Source organism: Budorcas taxicolor, chromosome 11 (genome assembly GCF_023091745.1).
Source record: "Budorcas taxicolor isolate Tak-1 chromosome 11, Takin1.1, whole genome shotgun sequence".
Classification (NCBI taxonomy): domain Eukaryota; kingdom Metazoa; phylum Chordata; class Mammalia; order Artiodactyla; family Bovidae; genus Budorcas; species Budorcas taxicolor.
Genome location: NC_068920.1, coordinates 63,266,285 through 63,289,957, shown reverse-complemented (window position 1 = coordinate 63,289,957; position 23,673 = coordinate 63,266,285). Strand labels below are relative to the sequence as shown.

Below are 23,673 nucleotides of genomic sequence, written 5' to 3'. Positions count from 1 at the left end.
ACTGCTCTCAGTAAACCATAAACAGGCACCAGTCGGTGCTTCTAAATTAAATTACAGCTTAGAAACAAAGAAGTGATGCCAAGTCTGAGTGATGGGCCCACAAACTTTAAATATCTAATTGAAGATCACAATGTCTTCCAAGGATAAGAACTTGGTTGCTTTTTTTCCTTAAGCCAGACAGCCAGAACATACCTTAAAATAAGTAAATTTTGGTTTTGTAATACCTGGTTTCTTTCATGCATTTTCCCTTCACCAACACACAGAAAAGTTTAGTTTCCAAAGGTAGAATCAGCCAAATTTTTACAGCCACACCATTTTTGGACTTCAGAACAATTCCGTGGAGCAGAACAGATTTCCCAACATTTCCTAACATTTTGCCAGGCGTATTGGACACAAAAACTCTCTCAGAAAATCATCATCTTTTCTAAGGAATTCACTTCTTTTCTACTTTTTTTTTCACCCCCAATCTTTTCTTTTCCCCCACACTATACAGCATCTTAGTTCCACAACCAGGGATTGAACCCACACCCCTGCAGTGGCAGCTCAGCATCTTAACCACTGGACTGCAATGGAATTTCCTTTTTTCCCATATTTTTAAAATTGAGACATAATTATGCTATACAGTAAGTCTTTGTTGTCTATTTATTTTACAAATAGTCATGTGTATCTGCTAATCCCAAACTCCTTATTTATCCCTCTCCCACCCTCTCCCTCTTGGTAATCACAAATTTGTTTTCAATGTCTATGAGTCTATTTGTTTTATAAGCAAGTTCATTTGTATCTCTTTTTAGATTCCATATATAAGTGATATCATATGACACTTGTCTTTCTCTGACTTCACTAAGTATGATAGTCTCTAGGTCTGTGCATATAAAGTCAACAAGAATCTTCAATAGAAAAATTATAGTCTCTTCGATAAATGGTGTTGGGGAAACTGAATATTCACACTAGAAGAATGAAACTGGACCTCTATCTTATGCCACTCATCAAATCAACTCTAAACGGATTAAAGGCTTAAACTTAAGTAATTTAAACATTTTGAAACTGTAAAACTACTAGAAGAAAACATAGGGGAAAAGCCCCTTGATACAGGTTTTGGCAACAATTTTGGGGGGTAGGACACCAACAGAACAAGCAACAAAAGCAAAAATAAGTAAGTGGGGCTATATCAAACTAAAATTGTCTGCACAGAGAAAGAAACTATCAGTAAAACAAAAGGCAACCTACAGAATGGAAGTATAATAGATATTTACCAACTTTTTATTTTAGGAGGATTTAACACAGAAAATGTAAAGGAACTCAAACAACTTAATAGCAAAAACACAAACAATCCAATTAAAATGGGCAAAAGACTTGAATAGATATTTTACCAGAAAAGACATACAAATGGTCAACAGATACATGAAAAGGTGCTCAACATCACTAATTATCAGAGAAAAACAAATCAATACAAGATATCACCGCAAACCTGTTAGAATGGCTATTATAAAAAGATAACAGTGTTGGTGACAATGTAGAGAAAAGGCAACATTTGTGCACTGTTGGTGGGAAATGTAAACTTGTGAAGCCACTACAAAAAACATCTTGAGGATGGAGGATGGAGGTTCCTCAAGAAACTGAAAATAGAACTATCATATGATCCAGCAATCCCACTTCTGGGTATATAACCAAACAAAATGAAATTACTGTCTTAAAATGACATCTGTACTCCCATGTTCACAGCAGCATTATTTACAACAGTCATAACATGGAAATAACCGAATTATCCACTGACAGATGAATGAATTTAGAAAATGTGATTTTATATTTTATTTTTTATGGGCATAAAAATTTAAAATATCTATCTATGCAATATTAATCAGTCATGATATAGAAGGAACCTTGAGGGCAGCTATGTGAAATAAATTAGAAAGACAAAATGCTATTATGATCTCACTTATATGTGAAAACAAAAAAAGGCAAAGTTGTAGAAAGAGGAAGTAGAATGGTTGTTGTCAGCGGCTGGAGTGAGAGAAATGGAGAGAAACTGGTCAAAGGGTACAAATTTCTAGTTATTAGATGAATAAATCCTGGAGATCTAATGTACAGTGTGGTGACTATATTTAACAATACTGTATTACACACTTGAAGGTTGCTAAGAGAATAGACATTGAATGCTCTCAAAACACAAAAAATATAATTATGTGAGGTGATGGATGCTTTAACTAAGCTTATTGTGATAATCATTTCACAATATATGTGTATCACGCCATCATACTGTACATCTTAAACTTTCACAATACTATGTCAATTGTATCTCAATAAAGCTTGGTGGAATAAAAGAAACTCCTGGGCAACCAGGCAAAAAGACAAGTCACTTATGAAAGAAAAAAAAATCAAGCTGGCCTTGGAGTTCTCGGTAGCATGATCTATGAGAAGATACTGTAGCACAACCCGTAACACACAAGACAAACAAAATGTGAGCCAGAGCTTTCCATCCAGCCAAGATGTCTTAAGTATAACAGGTAGAAAAGAACATTTGGAAACACTGGGGATATTTTGTCTCTGATCTCCTCCTTGGAGAAACTATTAGAAGATAAACTTTAGTCAACCAAGGGATGGCTTGGGAAACCAAAGCAGATGGACTGCAAGTGAGAACTAAATGTACTTAATAGAAGAATTAAAACAAACATGAGAATTGGAATGATAGAAGTAAAGGTAAACAAATTCAGTCTTTAAGTTGCTTACCTGGGGGTAGTAACAGTAGAGTAACCCACAGGATGATGGTTATGACAATAACAACTTCTAAATTATTGACTGGTTAACTATGTACCAGGTACTGCTTAAAACACTGTGTGTGCGTGTATAAATATATACACAGTGTTTTATACAGTGTATACACACACACACACATATATATATACACAAATACATATATATATAAAAATATATCCCTAACCACCCATAAGGTGAACGTCACCGTGTGTGCTGCATGCTCAGTCACTTCAGTCATGTCTGACTCTGCAGCCGCATGGACTGTAGCCCACCAGGCTCCTCTGCCCGTGGGATTCTCCAGGCAAGGATATTGGGATGGGTTGCCATGCCCTCCTCCAGGGGATCTTCCTGGCCCAGGGATTGAACCCAAGTCTCTTATGCCTCCTGCAATGGCAGGTGGCTTCTTTGCCACCAGTGCCATGTGGAAAGCCCCAAACATCATCATCTCCATTCATAAAGAAGAAAGCCAAAGATCAGATTAGTTAAGTACCTTAACTAAGATCACATAGCTAAGCGATAAATCCAAACTTAGGTCTGGCTCCAAAGTCTGGGCCTTTAATTTTATTGCATTTGAGTTCCCTGAACATAGTACAACACTTTATTTTTCTCCGGCTCCTCATCATTTAACACAAATAATATAAATATACAGCAATATGCTCTCCAGGTGGCACAGGGGTAAAGAATCCACCTGCCAATGCAGGAGATGCAAAAGATGCGGTTTGATCCCTGGGTCTGGAAGATCCCCTGGAGAAGGAAATGGCAACCCACTTCAGTATTCTTGCCTGGAGAATCCCATGGACAGAGGAGCCTGGTGGGCCACAGTCCTTGGGGTCATAAAGAGTTGGACATGACTGAGCAACTGAGCACATGGCACATAAACAGTAATATAATATAGTATAATATAGTAATTTATTAGTCCCATTTTATAGATGAGAAAAGGAAGCAGAAAGGTTAAATAACTTTCCCAAAGTTACACAGCTACTAAAGTGATGATGCAGCTAGTGTGGCTCTAGAGCAATACAATCCAATACTAATTCAATAGGTGAACCACATATATGATTTCTAATTTTCTAGTAGCCACAATTAAGTTAGAAAGAACTTAATTTTATCAATATATTTGATGCAATGCATATTTTTATGTTATCAGTTTGACATTTAATCTATATTAAGTAGATTTTGTGATAATTCACATTTTTTCATGTGGTAATTTGCACTTTTCCCCACTCAGTCTTTGAGATCCTAGGTGTATTTTTCACTTACCTTACAACGCATCTCAAATTGGATTCACACTTCAATGCTCACTAGCCACAGGTGGTCGGTGGCTCCCATACTGAACAGAGCAGATCCAAACCTACATGCGTCACCAACAGCATCCCAACTCTCCATTTTCCATTCTCCAACACTGATTCCTGAGGTGTTATTTTATAAAATAAAAAATAGCAACTGGATATATTATCTTCCTTCAGAGAAAGCCCATCCTGGGGTTAAGGTTCCACCTCTATAAAAGGTCATATTTATGCTTATCATTCAGTTCAGTTCAGTCACTCAGTTGTGTCCAACTCTTTGCTACCCAAGGACTGCAGCATGCCAGGCTTCCCTGTCCATTACCAACTCCCAGAGCTTGCTCAAACTCATGTCCATTGTGTCAGTGATGCCATCCAACCATCTCATCCTCTGTCGTCCCCTTCTCCTCCTGCCTTCATCTTTCCAAGCATCAGTCTCTTCCAGTGAGTGAGTTAGCCAAAGGTAGCATCATGTGGCCAAAGTATTGGAGCTTCAGCGTCAGCATCAGTCCATCCAGTGAATATTCAGGACTCATCTCTTTCAGGATTGACTGATTTGATCTCCTTGTAGTCCAAGGGACTCTCAAGAGTCTTCTCCAACACATGTTCAAAAGTATCAGTTCTTTGGCACTCAGCTTCATTTATGGTCCAATTCTCACATCCAAATATGACTACTGGAAAAACCATAGCTTTGACTAGACAGACCTTTGTTGGTAAAGTAATGGCTCTACTTTTTAATATGCTGTCAAGGTTGGTCATAGCTTTTCTTCCAAGAAGCAAGCATCTTTTAATTTCACAGCTGCAGTCACCACCTGCAGTGATTTTGGAGCCCAAGAAAATAAAGTCTGTCACTGTTTCCAGTGTTTCCCCATCTATTTGCCATGAAGTGATGGGACTGGATGCCATGATCTTAGTTTTTTGAATGTTGAATTTTAAGCCAGCTTTTTCACTCTCCTCTTTCACTTTCATCAAGAGGCTCTTCAGTTCCTCTTTGCTTTCTGCCATAAGAGTAGTGTCACCAGCATATCTGAGATTATTGCTATTTCTCCCAGCAATCTTGATTCCAGCTTGTGCTTCATCTAGTCTAGCATCTCACATGATGTACTCTACATGTAAGTTAAATAAGCAAGGTGACAATACACAGCCTTGGCATACTCCTTTCCAGGTTCCATGTCCAGTCCTAAATTTTGCTTCTTGACCTGCATACAGGTTTCTCAGGAGGCAGGTAAGGTGGTCTGGTATTTCCATCTCTTTAAGAATTTTCCAGTTTGCTGTGACCCACGCAGTCAATGAAACAGAAGTAAATGTTTTTCTGAAACTCTCTTGCCTTTTCTATGATTTAACAGATGTTGGCAATTTAATCTCTGGTTCTCTGCCTTTTCTAAATCCAGCTTGAACATCTGGAAGTTCTTGGTTCATGTCCTGTTGAAGCCTGGCTTGGAGATTTTTGAGCATGACTTTGCTAGCATGTGAGATGAGTGCCATTGTGTGGTAGCTTGAGCATTCTTTGGCATTGCCTTTCTTTGGGATTGGAATGAAAACTGACCTTTTCCAGTCCTGTGGCCACTGCTGTTTTCCAAATTTGCTGGCATATTGAGGGCAGCACTTTCATAGCATCATCTTTTAGGATTCGAAATAGCTCAACTGGAATTCCATCACCTCCATTAGCTTTGTTCATAGTGATGCTATCTAAGGCCCATTTTACTTCTCATTCCAGGATGTCTAGCTCTAGGTGAGTGATCACACCATGGTAGTTATCTGGGTCATGAAGATCTTTTTTGTATAGTTCTTCTGTGTATTCCTGCCACCCCTTTTTAATATCTTCTGCTTCTGTTGGGTCCATACTGTTTCTGTCCTTTATTGTGCTCATCTTTGCATGAAATGTTCCCTTGGTATCTCTAATTTTCTTGAAGAGATCTCTAGTCTTTCCCATTCTATTGTTTTCCTCTATGTGTATCGTTGGATCATATTTTTTATGTTCATCTGTTCTCCCTGTATCTTTCTCTTCCCCATCTCCTTCCTCCACATTGATGCAGGTATCAGGAACACAGCAAAGTTGCCCCAAAAAAGGCAGCCCAGAAAGATGAACTAGCCTGTAAGACATTCTGACTTTTTCTATTGAAGCCTAACCCCATCCCCCACCCCCTGAAGAGAGGTGCTGGGGTTTACAAAGCAGGCAGCTTTAAGAAGCAGTAGGAAGAGAAGCATTATCTCAGATTACAAGGAGATTCCCCTTGGCTTGGGGAAGAAGAGAAGAGCATCCTGGGATAAGGTGAGAACTGGCTCTGAGTCTCTGCAGCACCTTGGGATGAAGGCCCAGGGTAAATGGTGGGGTTGGCGGGGTAGAGTCTACAAAGGACTCCCACATCCAAAGCCACCATGCACAGGAGCAGCACAGAACTGCTCAGCATGGAGTGACCATAAGACGGGCACAGGGGATAATTATAGGGCAATTTGCAGGAACAGATGTCCAACTACTAGAGTCGCCTCCCGATGCCTCAGCACAGCGGAGGATCTCCAAGCTGTGGGAAAAGCTCAGCAGTCATCCCTGGGAATGACTGGGGTTAACTTTCCCCTAATTTGCTGCAATAGTAGGGCACTGGAATCAAACATTGAACTGAATTCTAGAAACCAAAGAAAGTGGCCAGCCTTGGACTTGCACCCTATACACACACAAAGAGAGAATGGACTATTACTCAGCCTTTTAACGGAAGGAAATTCTGACACGTACTGTAACATGGATGAGCCCTGAGGACATGTGCTAAGTAAAATTAGCCAGTCACAAAATGACACATGCTGTGTGATTCCAATTACCTAGAACAGTCAGATTCAGAGACAGGAAGCAGAATGGTAAATGTTGGCGGCAGGGTTGTGGAGGCGGAGAAATGGAGAGTTTTTTTAATGGGTACAGAGTTTCAGTTTTCCAAGAGGGACAAAGTTCTGGAGATGGTTGCACAACACAGTGAAGGTACTTGACACTCCTGAGTTTAGAGAATGTACTTAACCCTTTAAAAATGGTTCAGATGATAATTTTTTTTTTTGGCTGTGCCACTTGGCATATGAGATCTTAGTCCCCCAACCTGGGATCAAACCCATGGCCCCTGCAGCATGGTGTCTTAACTACTGGACTGTCAGCAAAGTCCTTAAGATGATAAATTTTATGTTATGTACATTTTACAACAGTTTTTAAAAACTATTATCTTGACTACAGAGGTTTATAGTATTGATATAGTGCATGGGGTGAGGGGAACTCACACTCTGGAAACCTCAAAGTCGGAAACAGCAGGACATTTCTTTCAGTTGCCAGTTCGCTTCTCTGAGCGCTGCTCCTCCAACCCCACACTTGACAGTACGTCTTTTCTACATAACAGAAGGCGGAATTATCTCCAGAGGAGACTAAAGAGGGCCTTGAAGGAGCTCAACTGATAAATGCTTGAGTCAACTGATGGAGAGACAGGGAGGGGGAACTGATCAGGGCAAGATTGGAGAACTGCCTCTGAGCCTGAGTGAGGCTGAAAAGCACACATTTTCCAAACCAAAACCATCTCAAGGATTTCTGGGCAGGTTTTTGGTTTTGTTTTTGTTTTTTTGAGTAGGAGAGGTAGGTTGGTAAAAATGCTGCCATTTCTAGGACACTGTGATGGATTGAAGGGACAAGATCACATATTTAGGATTTGGGATTCTCTCCCTAGTTCAGAACATGTGATCACTGAAATGGCATTAGAATGGCAGGCCACGCCCTGAGGACCTCATTCTAAGAAAAATGTTTTTATCTGTAATTTGATTTGTATGCTTCAAGGGAATTGGAAAGAGGGTAGCTGTTGAAAATGTAAGCTACGCAGAGATGCTTCCCTTTATAACAAGTTGCCAAGGAACACATAGGTCTGAACTAAACCCCATTTATGGTCACTGGTGCGCCTTGGGGAGCTGGTGACATTTCACAGTCTTTACCTTGACTGATTCATTGCCCACTAGGTTTAATCTTATAAATTACTTTCAAAGGCAAGGCATATATCCTAAATTAATGTTTTTCTTAGATTAGCATCAATCTTGCTTATCAACTGACGTTCTCTCAAATTCCCTGGAGATGTCCACCTCACCATCAAAGCAAAGGTGTAAGTGACCCAAAGCAGTGACCCTGATGAGCTCAACTGGAACCTTCCCCTGCTCTGGAGCAACCCAGAATCTGAACTCACAAAGTGTGTGTCAACTCCCGAGCTGCGAAGGCAAGTGGCTCCAACGCAGTCCCAGAGCCCTTCTCTCTGGAGCCTCTGCAACATTGTTATGTAAACAGAGGAAACTTGCAAACATGTGTACCCTGCACTTCTTCCCCAGCCCCAAACTACCCCCCAAAGAATAGCTCCTGGCTGTTTGAAGTTAGAAATCTTTCTGATGATTATTATAAATGAGCGGGAAGACAGCGGTCAGGATAGGCTTTCTCAGACTTCTAATGCCCTCTGTCTGTGCTGGGTCATCTCACATTCCCACAGCAGCTGCCTTCCCTGCTCCGCTCCTCTCGGTGGTGTTTACTCAGTGTATTTCGAGCCTAGCAATTTCATCAGCTCCCCAAAGAAACTCCCATCTCCTGCTTTCGGAGGAAGCCTCTAGAACTGGATTCCTGAATCCCAGTACTATTTCTCACTTGTTTCCTGAGCTTGTTCTCAATGCCTATTGAACTCTCTGATCACACCTTTTGAGTGAAAGAGGAAGTTCGGTCAGCCTCCAGTCTCCTGTATGCCCTTGGCCCTCACAAGACGCGGGATCACCCAGCATGTACAGCGAGCAGCACTGCCAGCCCTGACGGGGAGGCAGCAGGAACCACAGGAAGTGCGGGCATCCTCATTATAGCTTCCAGGCCACCCGGGCCACAGAGCACTCCGCCTGTCCAAGAATGAAGGCTGCACTGACACGCCTGGGGCCATGTCTCTACAAGTTTCCCAAGTTAGGAAACACATCTCACTGAGGCTACTTCTTCAGGTAATAAATACACTTATGCCTGGTTGCCAGGCTGCCAAATGCTCCATTAACATCTATGAACTCTGCCCTTGTACCACATGAATAATACAAAAGATACGGTTAGTCTCTCTCCCTCGTGCTTTATTTTTCAAGGCTAGGAATCATCTGGAGTTATTAAGACATAAAGTACACACTTCTTTTTGACCCCAGATACCTGGAGGGAGTTTTCCTTTCAGTTTCCTTGAATTCCAAGTAATCACACTGTCACCATCCTTAATGGGAAAGGCAGGAAATTCTACACATTCTGTTCTCTCTGCAAATGCATGGAATCTGAAATAGGAAGAGATTTGCCACATTAGGATAGTAAGTGCACATGTCTACGCATTATCCCAAGGCTGTGAATTTGCTCTTCTGTGGTGCTAAGCATCTTCCAAGCATTCACTGCTTTCCCCTGTACCTTGTCGATTCCCACAAACAAAAGACAGGAAGGCAGAACAGAACAGAGAATTGAGAAGCCATTGGGATTTTAACTGATGACTCTTCCGTTCATTAGAGGACACTTAGCTCAACCGAATGGTATTTACTGATCCTGGAAAAATGATACCCTGTGCTGAGATTTATTCTTTTGTTCCCAGGGTTCCATCATGTCAACACCGTTTTGATAGCCAAGAAGCTAATGAGGGGCCAGACAGTGCCCACAGTCCTGAGGGCTCAGTGTTGAAATTTGGTGATAACAGGCACTATTGGTTCATCTGATGGGCTGCTGATGGGCTTCAGTCAGCTTTAACTCAGCAAACACACACTGCCCCCAGGACCTGAGCATAAGGACTAATGAAAAGAATTCAGTGTGGGTGAGTTTTTAAGGCCTGACTTCTCTAAATGAGGTCCCATGAGCAGCAGCAGCACCTGGGAGCTGCTCGGGATGCACATTCCTGGGCCCCACCTGGATTCACTGAGTCAGAAGCTGCACTTTAACAAGGTCCCTGGGGCAGTTCCATGTAGCTTAAAGCTCAAAAAGCACCTGTGTACCAATGTTCACGGTGCACTATTTACCCTAGCCAAGACATGGAAGCAAGCTAGGTGTCCATCAATAGATGAATGAATAAAGAAGATGTGGCACCTATATACAATGGAATATTATTCAACCACAGGAAGAATGAAACAATGCCATTCGCAGCACCATGGATGGACCTAGAGGTTATCATATGAAATGAAATAAATCACAAAGACAAACATTGTATGATACCACTTATAGGCAAAGGATACAGGGAAAGATATACCCAACTGAATGCAGAGTTCCAAAGAATAGCAAGGAGAGAAAAAAAGACTTCTTAAGTGAATAATGCAAAGAAACAGAGGAAAACAATAGAACTGGAAACACTGGAGATCTCTTCAAGAAAATACCAAGAGATATCAAGGGAACATTTCATGCAAAGATGGGCACAATAAAAGACAGAAATGGTATGAAACTAACAGAAGCAGAAGATACTAAGAAGAGGTGGCAAGAATACACAAAACTGTACAAAAAATGGTCTTAAGGACCTGGATAACCATGATGGTTTGATCACTCAATGAGAGCCAGACACCCTAGACTGTAAAGTCAAGTGGGTCTTAGGAAGCATTGTTGTTGTTCACTCACCAAGTTGTGTCCGATGCTTTGCAAGCCCATGGACTGCAGCATGCCAGACTTCCCTGTCTCCCACTATCTCCCAGAGTTTGCCCAAGTTCATGTCCACTGCATTGGTGATGCCATCCAAACATCTAATCCCCTGCTGCCCTCTTCTCCTTCTGCCTTCAATCTTTCCCAACATCAAGATCAGCTCTTCACATCAGGTGGCCAAAGTATTAGAACTTCTACTTCAGCATCAATCCTTCCAGTGAATATTCAGAGCTGATTTCCTTTAGGATTCACTGGTCTGACCTCCTTGCTGCCCACGGGATTCTCAACAGTCTCCTCCAAAACCACAGTTCAAAAGTGACAATTCTTCAGCATTCTGACTTCTTTATGGTCCAGTTCTCACAACCATCAGTTCAGTTCAGTTCAGTTGCTCACTCGTGTCTGATTCTTCGTGACCCCATGGACCACAGCACACCAGGCTTCCCTGTCCATTGCTAACTCCCAGAGCTTACTCAAATTCATGTCCATTGAGTTGGTGATGCCATCCAACCATCTCATCCTTTGTCATCCCCTTCTCTCCTGCCTTCAATCTTTTCCAGCATCAGGGTCTTTTCCAATGAATCAGTTCTATGCATCAGGGGGCCAAAGTACTGGAATTTTAGCTTTAGCATCAGTCCTTCCAATGAATATTCAGGACTGATCTCCTTTAGGATGGACTGGCTGGATCTCCTTGTGGTCCAAGGGACTCTCAAGACTCTTCTCCAATACCACAGTTCAAAAGCATCAGTTCTTCAGTGCTTGGCTTTCTTTATGGTTCAACTATCACATCCATAACGTGACTACTGGGAAAACCATAGTTTTGACTAGATGGAACTTAGTTGGCAAAATAATGTCTCTGCTTTTTAATATGCTGTCTAGGTTGGTCATAGCTTTTCTTCCAAGGAGCAAGCATCTTTTAATTTCATGGCTGCAGTCACCATCTGCTGTGATTTTGGAGCCCAAGAAAATGAAGTCTGTCACTGTTTCCACTGTTCCCCCATCTATTTGCTATGAAGTGATGGGACTGGATGCCATGATCTTAATTTCCTGAATGTTGAGTTTCAAGCCAACTTTTTCACTCTCCTCTTTCACTTTCATGAAAAGGCTTTTTAGTTTTTCACTTTCTGCCAAAAGGGTGGTATCATCTGAATATCTGAAGTTATTGCTATTTCTCCCGGCAATCTTGATTCCAGCTTGTGCTTCATCCAGCTCGGCATTTCACATGATGTCCTCTGCATATAAGTTAAATAAGCAGGGTGACAATACTTGACATACTCTTTCCCAATTTGGAACCAGTCTGTTGTTCCAAGTACAGTTCTAACTGTTGCCTCTTGACCTGTATACAGGTTTCTCAGGAGGCAGGTCAGGTGGTCTGGTATTCCCAGCTCTTTAAGAGTTTTCCAGTTTTTTATGATCCCCTTCACGGATCACTGCCTTGTTGTGGTGAAGGGGCTTGCATAACTTAAGGAAGCAATGAGCCATGGTGTGCAGGGCCACCCAAGATGGACGGATCATAGTGGACAGTTCTGACAAAACATGATCCATCCACTGGAGGAGGGAATGGCAAACCACCCCAGTATACCTGCAATGAAAACACCATGAACTGTATAAATAGGAAGGATTAGTACAAACAAAGCTAGTGGAGGTGATGGAATTCCAGGTGAGCTACTTCGAATCCTAAAAGATGATGCTGTGAAAGTGCTGCACTCAATATGCCAGCACATTTGGAAAACTCAGCCGTGGCCGCAGGACTAGAAGAGGTCAGTTTTCATTCTAATCCCAAAGAAGGACAATGCCGAAGAACGTTCAAACTACTGCACAATTGTGCTCATCTCACATGCTAGCAAGATAATGCTCAAAATCCTTTAAGCTAGGCTTCAACAGTACATGAATCAAGAACTTCCAGATGTACAAGCTAGATTTAGAAAAAGCAGAGGAACGAGAGATCAAATTGCCAACATCCATTGGATCATAAAAAAGCAAGAGAATTCCCAAAAAAATCTGCTTCATTGACTATACTAAAGCCTTTGACCATATGAGTCACAACAAACTGGAAAATTCTTAAAGAGATGGGAATACCAGACCATCTTACCTGCCTCCTGAAAAGCCTATAAGTAGGTCAAGAAGCAACAGTTAGAACCGGACATGGAACAACAGACTGGTCCAAAATTGGGAAAGCAGTACGTCAAGGTTGTATATTGTTACCTTGCTCATTTAACTTATATGCAGAGTGAACATCATGTGAGATGCCAGACTGGATGAAGCACAAGCTGGAATCAAGATTGCCAGGAGAAATATCAATAACCTCAGACATGCAGATGGCATCACCCTAATGGCAGAAAGTGAAGAGGAACTAAAGAGTCTCTTGATGAAGGTGAAAGAGGAGGGTGTAAAAGTTGGCTTAAAATTCAACAGTTAAAAAACTAAGATCATGGCATCCAGTCCCATTACTTCATGGCAAATAGATGGGAAAACAATGGAAACACTGGCAGGTTTTATTTTCTTGGGCTCCAAAATCACAGCAGATGGTGATTTACAACCATGAAGTTAGAAGATACTTGTCCTTGGAAGAAAAACTATGACAAACCAAGACAGTGTATTAAAAAGCAAAGACATCATTTTTCAGCCAAAGGTCCATATAGTCAAAGCCATGGTTTTTTACAGTAGTCATGTATGGATGTAAGAGTTGGACCATAAAGGAGGCTGAGCACTGAAGAATTGATGCTTTCAATTTTTGGTGCTGGAGAAGACATCTGGGAGTCCCTTGGACAGCAAGGAGATCAAACCAGTCAATCCTAAAGGAAATCAACCCTGAATATTTACTGGAAGGAGTGATGCTGAAGCTGAAACTCCAATACTTTGGCCACTTGATGCAAAGAGCTGATTCATTGGAAAAGAATCTGATTCTGGGAAAGATTGAGGGCAGGAGGAGAAGGGAGTGACAGAGAATGAGATTGTTGGATGGCATCACTGACTCAATGGACATGAGTTTGAGCAAACTCCAGGAGACGGTGAAGGACAGGGAAGCCTAGTATGCTGCAGTCCATGGGTTAGCAAAGAGCAGGACACAACTGAGCGACTGAACAACAACACAGGTGCAAAGGGGAATGGAGACTAAACGCGCCTGGAGAGAGAAGATCAGAGAAACCAATTTTTTGGCCGCACTGGGTCCTCGTCGCTGTGTGTGGGCTTCTCATTGTGGTGACATCTCTTGTTTCGGGGCATGAGCTCTACACTTGGAGGCTCAGGAGTCGTGGCTTGTGGGCTTAGTTGCTCTGCAGCACGTGGAATCTTTCCAGACCAGGGACTTAACCCTTGTCCCCTTCGTTGGCAGGTGGTTTCTTTACTACTGGAGCACCAGGGAAATCCCATAGCAACTGATTGGTCATGAAAACCACTCGGAATCAAGACCCACCGCTGACTTCATGCAAGCAGCCAGTTCACTCAGTCTCCCTGGAGCCTGTTTTTGGCCTACCTGCCGAAGGTCTTGGCACTCAAGTCCTTCAGGAAGGCTATGGTGCCCTGTCCTCTGGCATTGAAGGACACCGTGCAGACAGGACAGGGGATCTCCAAAGCGTGCTGAAGGAGAAGCTCCTTGGGTTCCTCGGGAACGTCTCCCACCACGAAGTAGTAAATGGATTCAATCTGCAAAACAGTGGTGCCATCGGTTTACTTCCCTGACACACCCTATCCTTGAATCAGACTCATGGGCCATATAATCTCTATAAAACTGCCTCTTTAAAAAGATAAATGGGCAGAAAGAAGAGCAGCACTCCTCAACGTTTCTTGAGGATGCATGGGGGCCAAAGTCAAGAAGTGAGATATTCAAGGCCTGGTGCCAAGAAGTCTCAGGCTTTACATGGAAAGGATATGACTGGCAGATTTGGAGAAAAGCTTCTTCTGAGCCCACAAATACGTTATGAGGTCAGGAGTGGCTATTTTCAAGTCCAGGAATGAAGAAGTATTGGCATAAAACTGGGAGCAGGAAGCTTATTAGCAATTCCCCATGTTGGTGCCAGAATTCTACAGTGCAAACTCAGACATCCTCAGTCTGAGGCTGTGTGTGGGGAGGAGGGCATATTCCCAGCTGGTTCACCCTCTGGTCTCACCTCAGGGGACAGATACCTGGGGAGACACACACACACATCCCAAGCTTAAACCAAGGATCTGGGAGATGCATACCTCACCCAGAAAGGAGACGATGACAAAGTGGTCCCTGCATAACTTACAGACATCGACTCCATCCACAGGGCCCCAAGCAGTGGTCCTGCCCCACCCTTAACCACACTGCTCTAAGGGTCTCCTCTGCCACTATTGAGTTCCGTAACCTTGGGAAAGCGGTGTAAGTTCAGTTTCTTCACTGTGAAAAGGAGCTTATGCAATTGGCTTCATGATAGAGCTGAAACATGATGACTTACACTTACTCATGTATATAAATCTCAGGAAGTAAAAAACCACAGGGAGGGCCAGGAATGCACATCATCTAAACCTAACCCCACCAAACACCCTAAGTGATTCTCTACTTATAACCTGGCCAGAACCTCCAGCACATGTGTTCTGTTGTAAGGGATAAACAGATGTCACCAGCCCTTCAGGATTCAGGAGCCTCTAATTACACATCCCCCATCCCGGGTTAGCTGAAGGCAGATAGTCAGTTACTTCACCTCGACTTCAAAGCTGGGACTTAAGCCTACCTGACCCAGAGACAGGTGGGCAGAGGGTCAGCTCCCAGCTGCTTAGAATGCCCAGTCAGTGGCAGCAAAGGGGGGACAGTCTGTGCCTAAGGAGGCAGGTGGGGACAGGGTGGCAGGGGGTCAGGAGATGGCCAGACTGGGAGCTGAGCCCCGTTAACTGCAACCACACTCCTCCTCGAACTGGGCACAAAAAGTCCATCTGACCCCTCACTCTCTCAGGCCCTTCATCACAATGTCTCTGACTTTTAAAAGTACCTCATGGGAGGTAAAGACGAATGAATGTTGTCTATTTCCCCCAGTCAGTCACCTGAAAAGAACTAAAAACACTGACAGGAGGAAGAAAGTGTTCTTCAGATTCCTAATTAGACAACTAATACTGTTCTTCCAGAAAGCGCATTCTCTGTCACCCTCTTCACGGTGTTAGACGTCACTTTACATTGCTGTTGTTCAGTCTCTCGGTCGTGTCCGTCTCTTTGCCACTCCACGGACTGCAGCACCCCAGGCTCACGTAAGACACCTGAAGTAGGCTCCACTGAGCCACAGTTACTAGTCTTCTAGCTGTGTTGGTGCCCACGTTTAGCATGAGGATAGCTTCATCCTCTCATGGGATCTACAATCACACAAAGCTCAAAACAGGAAAACAGACACAGGGAGTATAGTCGAGGGTTTGGTACATCAACAGGAAAGTGGTGAGGACAAATATCTCTCATTGTTCTGTTGACAGCTTATGACACCCTGTATCTCTGCCTCAAGCAGTGCAAACATAGCTTCTTTGCTCTGGATATAACCCAAGAACCTGAAATCCTCACACAGAGAGTTTTTTCCCTCAAGATTTCATCAACTAGAAATTGCTATAGCCAGCAGTGAGTCAGGATTTGCTTTCGTTCATTAATCAAGGCTATGGGGTTATTCACTATTCACTAAGGTTCTTGCTCAGCTTAGTTGCCTATGTTTTTGGTCAACTCTCAGTTATCCGTGCTCCAGAGTTCTGGGGACATGCTTTCCCAAAGACCACTATCTTCACACTGCTTTTCTTTCTTTTTATAAAAGAAAATATTTACTTATTTGGCTGCACTGGGTCTTTGCTGTGGCATGTGGGATCTTTAGACGCAGCATGTAGGTCTAGTTCCCTGACCAGGGATCAAACCTGTACCTCGTGCATTGGAAGTGTGGAGTCTTAACAACTGGACCGCCAGGGAAGTTTTTAATAGATTTGTTTTTTTAAGTCTTATCCTATTTATAGGGTGGTGGTGGTGGTGTTTTTTTGACACACCACTTGGCATGCAGTATCTTCCCCAACCAGGGACTGAACCCATGTCCCCTGCAGTGGAAGCTCAGAGTCTTAATCACTGGATTGCCAGGGAAGTCACCATGCATGCTTTTCTTTACTCATTTTAAGACATAGAGCATGGCATTTTTATATGTGAGGCAGTTGCATTTACTAACACTCTCCTCGGGACCACAGCCAGATACAAGTTCTGAGTGGAGAACACCAGTCTGAATACGTTCCGCATCTTTCACACCCCATAGTCTCTGCTCAAGAGTTTTCATGTGGCATTTGGTGGCCAATGCCAGGAAACTTCTTTCTTGGTACTTTCTCTTCCACAGAACTTCCCTGGAACTCACTATATTGTTATACATTTCCTGGGCTAGGGAAAAACCCCAGAGAAAGGAGGCATACAAACCAGAGGGACATAAAATAGAAAGGTAAGATCACCAGGAAATCTTGCTGTCAGGTCAGGTCGCCAGAGCCAGCTATGACCAGGGTAGCCAGGGGAACAAAGAAAGAGAACATCCGTGTGCACATGCACACACACATCCGAGAGCCTGGGAAATATTCCATTTCTTGAATGCTTATCATAGTGTCCAGACATTTGAAATTTTACAGATGTTAAAACAAACTTGAAAGGCCAAAGAACAAAGTAGCTTGTATTTTGTTCTTCTTTAATGGAAAACATTTGTTCCTTTGACTTTATAAGGATAAACAGTATGTTTCCAATTTCACACTATCAACCCTCAGTATCAATAAACAGTCTGGTGACCACTGAGGGCTCTCCTTTCAAGGTGCCTCACCCAAGAAATGACTTCTTAATACAATGGAGTAAAGCTTGAAATCTACAGAATCCCCATGCTTCCAGGGTAGAAGCAGAAATTAATTATGAATGTTAATTAATATGGATCAATTAGTAAGGATTAAGCATCTATATCCCAAGACAAAGCAGAAAGTTGAGGCTTAGAGCCCCGCTTAGAAAGTTGAGGCTGCCCTAAGGACCTCACCTGCTCAGAGTACGTCCTCTCTAACCTGTCACTGTCCTTAATAGTCACTCACAGAAATACACACCCTAATGGCTAAAAGAGACAAACCACCACCATTTAATCACATCTTCCAGGTAAAGCTTTATTTCCCAAAGGTCCCTATCAAAAAATATATGTGAATGCATTAGCATCTGAAAACAGATGATGTACCAGCAGGGATACACTTCACCTTGGAAAGCACCTGATGGACCCGTTTGTGAAGAAGAGGAACTGGAAAAGACTCAAAGCATGGATGTTGGGGAAACCCTATTTCCTCATCCTTGGGGTTCTATGAGGAGTCTTATAACTTCTCCTCTTATAAGAAAGAAAGGTGTTAGTCACTCACTCATGTCCAACCTTTTGCAACCCCATGGACTGTAGCCTGCTGGCTCCTCTGTCCATGGGATTCTCCAAGCCAGAACACTGGAGTGTGTTGCCATTCCCTTCTCCAGGGTATCTTCCTAACCCAAGGATCAAACTTGGATCTCCTGCATTGCAGGTAGATTCTTTACCATCTGAGCCACCAGGGAAGAACCCATAAGAGCCCATAAGAGACATGTTTATCTAATTGTCAGGTGAGCAAAAGTGGAAAAGTGGAATTGAAGCATTAGAGATACACAATCAGGGCCTCACTGCCTTCCTTTCTTGATGCTCAGAGACTGTGAGCAGCACATGGTTCTCCCAGCAGCAGTTAAAGGAGGGTGTGCCTTGTGGCCCCAATCCCCTGCTGGCAGGGGGAGCCCAGCCAGGCTCGGGGAGCAGAGTCTGATTTGACTGATCCACCTCTGCACCACCAGATATGCTCTTTTGATCCCCATGTGGGGCCTGTCATCTATTTCTCAATTGGATCCAGATTCCAAGGCGAACAGGATTAAGACTTCTGGGGCTCCTGGATTCCAGGAGGCAGTGTCTGTGTGATGCAACGGGAAGGGCTCCGGCTCAGCTGAGAGGCAGTGTGAGGACACTGAGTGTGAAGGAATAAGCTCAAAGCCACTTTTGTGACCTGGGACCAGACACAGACGCACACTCACCACTTCATCCTTTCCCGCCTCCAGCAGAGCTTCCAGGTGGCTGGTGTGGCTTGAAGCCAGCTCAAAAGGCAACTTCTCAACCCAGCTGATGGCGGCAGCTATGGATGGTGCTGTCACAGGAACAGCGTTTTCCTGCCATTTCACAGGCTCTTGAGAAACCCTGAAAGGAATCACATGGGGCTGTCACCAGGCAGTGGTCAAGGTAGCTGTCAGCCCTCAGTCTCAGAGCTACAAGCAACAAGGCACCCAATGTCACTAGAAAGAAAATGTAGCTCCCAGACCTCTGAAAATTACTGAGAAAACAGGTGAGCTATTTAAGGCAGGTTTCCAAAGCACCATGACTTTCCATAAGCTGTACTGATTGGGAAAAACAACATTTATAGAAGGGCTTCCCTGCTCAGTTGGTAAAGAATCCGCCTGCAATGCAAGAGACCCCAGTTCGATTCCTGGGTAGGGAAGATCTGCTGGAGAAGGGATAGGCTACCCACTCCAGTATTCTTGGGCTTCCCGTGTAGCTCAGCTGGTAAACCCAACCGCAATGCCGGAGACCTGGGTTCAATCTCTGGGTCAATGCCGGAGACCTGGGTTCGATCTCTGGGTTGGGAAGATCCCCTGGAGAAGGGATAGGCAACCCACTCCAGTATTCTTGGGCTTCTCTTGTGGCTCATCTGGTAAAGAATCTGCAGTGCGGGAGACCTGAGTTCGAACACCGGGTTGGGAAGATCCCCTGGGGAAGGGGAAGGCTACCCACTACAGTATTCTGGCCTGGGTCGCAAAGTCAGACACACTGAGCGACTTTCACTTTCACTTTTCACTTTCGAGAATTAAGAAATCTCAAAAATTTGAATACTACCAAGTACATTAAAATTATTGAGGAAAGTGCACAGGGAACTATATTCAATATCTTGTAATAATCTACAATGGAAAAGAACCTAAAAAAGAATAGGTATAAATTTTTATAACTGAATTACTCTGCTATACTCCTGAAATTAACATAACGCTGTAAATCGTACTTTGCTGTACTCCTGAAATTAACATAACACTGTAAATCAACTGTATTTCATAAAAATTTTAATGTCAAAAACTTACTGAGGAAAGTTATTTTCATAAATAGGCAGGTTTAGTTGCAACTGTCTTCTATGAGTAGTAAGTTTATAAGCATTAAGATTTGCAAATCAGCAACAATTCTGTTACTCCACAACTTTATTTCTAATTCTTCTATTACATTGTTTTCATTGTTCTGAAAGATTCCTATCAGTTACCCTTTTTAGGATCAAAAACAGTAATGCTTTGAATTCATCAGAGTGTAAGTTTTAAAATTCTTGAAACTTTTGATTAAATCATTTAATTTGGGACTGGAAATGTGATGGAAATCTGCCCCCCCACAAAAAAAAACACAACAGCTACTTGAGTTCATCTCTGTGTTTATAATTAAATTAATTATATGAATCATACGGAGAAGGCAATGGCACCCCACTCCAGTACTTTTGCCTGGAAAATCCCATGGACGGAGGAGCCTGGTTGGCTGCAGTCCATGGGGTCGCTAGAGTTGGATACGACTGAGCAGCTTCCCTTTCACTTCTCACTTTCATGCATTGGAGAAGGAAATGGCAACCCACTCCAGTGTTCTTGCCTGGAGAATCCCAGGGATGGGGAAGCCTAGTGGGCTGCCATCTATGGGGTCGCACAGAGTCGGACATGACTGAAGCGACTTAGCAGCAGCAGCAGCATGAATCATATATGAATTTGTAATAGGAAGAATTATATGAATCCCAGACTAAATGAATCAGCCTGATTTGTCCCTCCTGGCCTATACTTCCAGAGGCCTAGGTTGCCTCACCTCTGTGTCTGTGTGGCCTCTGCATAGAGGATCTGGCTAGGTGGCATATATGCTATAGCACATATTTCCAAGAAAGCTGAGGCACTATAGACTTAATCTCTTAATTCCTTCAATAATTTATGTGTGATAGAAATAGGAACCTAGGATAAAACAAACACAATCAGGCAGTATCTTCGAAGGTGTCATCTGTTTTAGCTGAAAATATTTTACTTAGAAAAGAAAGACTCAGAAAAATGGCCTTCTCATCCAGGTATCTTTTGTCAAGAAGACAGAGCAACTGTTCCACAGGAGAAGTCAGCACTGAAGTCCAAATTCTCTTGAATCCAAGAATCTGTAAATAATTGATTGTGAAGACTCGGAAATAAGGGAACTTCTATAAAGCCAGCCACCTGTTGTTCTGATTAAAAGAGAGGTCAGCTCACAGAGGAAATCAAGTTGAGCTGCAAACTCAGTCTGAAAAACAGTGAAAATTTGTGATGCTGAAATTCATCATCAAACCTAAAGTCTAAAGTGTGTGGAGGAATTGTATGGCCTTAAACATATATTCAATATAATAAATATCCTTATATTTTGACTTTGACACACACTGAAGAGAAGGCTGTTTTAAAATCTCTTCTAATGCCCTGCACAAAATAGATAAAAGTTTTTAATACTGACTCACTGTGGGGTTTTGCTGGAATAATAAAGTCTAAGAAATTACAAGCTTATAGCTCTTCCCTATCCACAGAGCTAACTGTGTTAGTGATGCTAGTTAGCTCCAGATACATGAAAATTACTCATGAAGTTTCAGGGAAATACTCCTTTCCCATGGGAACTCACCATATGACATTGAACTTGGCTATGTGAGCCACTTGCTCCTGGAGGACCATGGTTAGAGCATCTCGGCACAGATTAAGCTCCTCCTCCAGCATGCCACCAAAATCCAGCACTATGGTGATGCACTGCTCCAAGATGACACCAAAGATCTGCCGGCTGTTGCTGGTGAGCCAGTCCATCCGCTGCTTGTAGCTCTCCACAGCTTGTGTTAAATGTTCCATATACTGAGAGATTAGTTCTGATTTGGCTGTCAGCTTAATGAGAATAAAATTAACAAAATAAAATAAATAGAAGCATACCAAAACAAGTCATTCTAAAAAATAATTTACTGGAGTATAGCTTTTTTTCTTTTTTTACAATGTTTTGTTGGTTTCAGGTGTACAGCAAAGTGAATAAGTTTTATATATATATATCTATATATATATATATATCCACTCTTTTTTTAAAAGATTATTTTCTCATACAGGCCACTACAGAGTATTGAGTAGAGTTCCCTTTGCTATACAGAAATAGTTTTCTATTTTACATATGGTAGTGTGTATATGTCAGTCCCAGTCTCCCAATTTATTCTCTCCATGTCCCAGTAACCATAAATTTGTTTTCCACATCTGTGACTCTACTTTCATTTTGTAAATAAATACATGTGTATCTTTTTTTAAATGCCACATTAGGCAGTATCATACAATATTTGTCTTTTTGTGTCTGACTTAACGTCACTCAGTATAACAGTCTTTAGGTCCACCCGTGTTGCAGTAAAGGGCATTGTTTTGTTGTTTTTCAGAGCTGAGTCAAAACAAGTCATGTGAACCCCAGTGCCGCCAGGAACAATAGGGCCCACTGAGTTATGACTTTGCCATCAAGAACTGTATATTAATAACAGTTTCTTAGATGATCCTCCAAACCCCATACATTCCAGGAAGAAGTCTTCCAAACTTACAAATAAAAAATCCTTGGATAATTTCCCATAGAAGGAAACATGATGATGAGATCTATACAAAAATATAGCATTCTTTGGAAAAAAAAAAAAAGTTTCCAGATTGTGTTTAACCTTTCCAGTTACAGAATCATTTTTAATTATGAAAATGCTCAGGGGTACTCTGAAGAAATTAGGTAAAAGAAAATAGAGATCAGCAAAGGCAGATGGAAAAAAAAATTCCTAAAGAAGCCAGATAAAGATGAGCAAACAAAGCATAAAGTTGGTAGAAAGAAGGAAATTACAAAGATCAGAGCAGAAATAAATGAGATAGAGACTACAGAAACAATGGGAAATATCACTGAAACTAAGAGCTGATTCTTCGAAAAGATAAACAAAACTGACAAACCTCGAGCCAGACTCATAGAGAAAAAAAGAGAGAGTGCCCAAATCAATAAAATCCATGATGAAAAAGACAGAAATACAAAGGATCATGAAAGCTTGCCATGAACAATTATATACCAATAAAATGAACAGCATAAAAGAAAAGCACAAATCTTCCAGATGGAGCCAGGAAGAAACAGAAAACATGAACAGGCCAATTATCAGCAGTAAAACTGAATAAGTTAAAAAAAAAAAAAAACTCCCCTAAAACAAAAGTCTAGAACCAGATGGTTTCACAGGCGAAAATGTTACCAAATATTTAGAGAAGAGTTAACACTTATCCTTCTCAAACTATTTCCAAAAAATATTACAAAGTCAGGAACACTTCCAGATTCATTCCACCAGGTCAGTATCACCCTGATATCAAAACTACACACAAAAAAATTACAGGCCTGTCACTGATGGACATAGATGCAAAAATCTTCAGCAAAATATTGGCAAACCAAATTAAAAAATAGGTTAGAAGGATCATACACCATGATCAAGTGGGATTTATCCCAGGGGTGAAGGATGGTTCAATAGCTGTAAATCAATAAATGTGATACACCACATTAACAAACTGTAGAATAAAAAATCATGATCATCTCAATAGATGAAGAAAAATCTTTTTGTAAAATTTAACATCCATTTATGATTTTTTAAAAATTCCCCACAAAGTGGATATGGAGGGACCTTGACAATATAAAGGCCATATATGATAAACCTATAGCTAATACTATACTTGATGGTGAAAAGCTAAAAGTATTTCCTCTAAGATCAGGAACAAGACATGGATACCTGCTCTTGTCACTTTAATTCAACACAGTATTGTAAGTTCTAGTCAGAGCATCAAGCAATCAGACCTAAAAAAATGAAAGCAATTCAATTTGGAAAGGAAGAAGTAAAATAGTCACTGTATACAAACAACATGACACTATACATAGAAAATCTTAAAGACACCACCAAAAAAACTACTAGAGATCATGATGAATTCAGGATACAAAATCAGTA

At 42.0% G+C, this 23,673-nt stretch overlaps 1 protein-coding gene across 1 annotated transcript in view; it reads right to left on the bottom strand.

The window, feature by feature from the left end:
* The window catches only part of VWA3B (von Willebrand factor A domain containing 3B), a 179,413-nt gene that overhangs the window by 137,759 nt on the left and 17,981 nt on the right, over window positions 1-23,673 (bottom strand). Inside the window, exons 3-6 of the mRNA XM_052649405.1 lie at window positions 21,330-21,580; window positions 18,671-18,830; window positions 14,126-14,295; window positions 9,208-9,323 (exon numbers count right to left, since the gene is read on the bottom strand). Of these exons, the coding sequence (XP_052505365.1) occupies window positions 9,208-9,323; window positions 14,126-14,295; window positions 18,671-18,830; window positions 21,330-21,580 (697 nt within the window). The remainder of the gene's footprint in view (window positions 1-9,207; window positions 9,324-14,125; window positions 14,296-18,670; window positions 18,831-21,329; window positions 21,581-23,673) is intronic.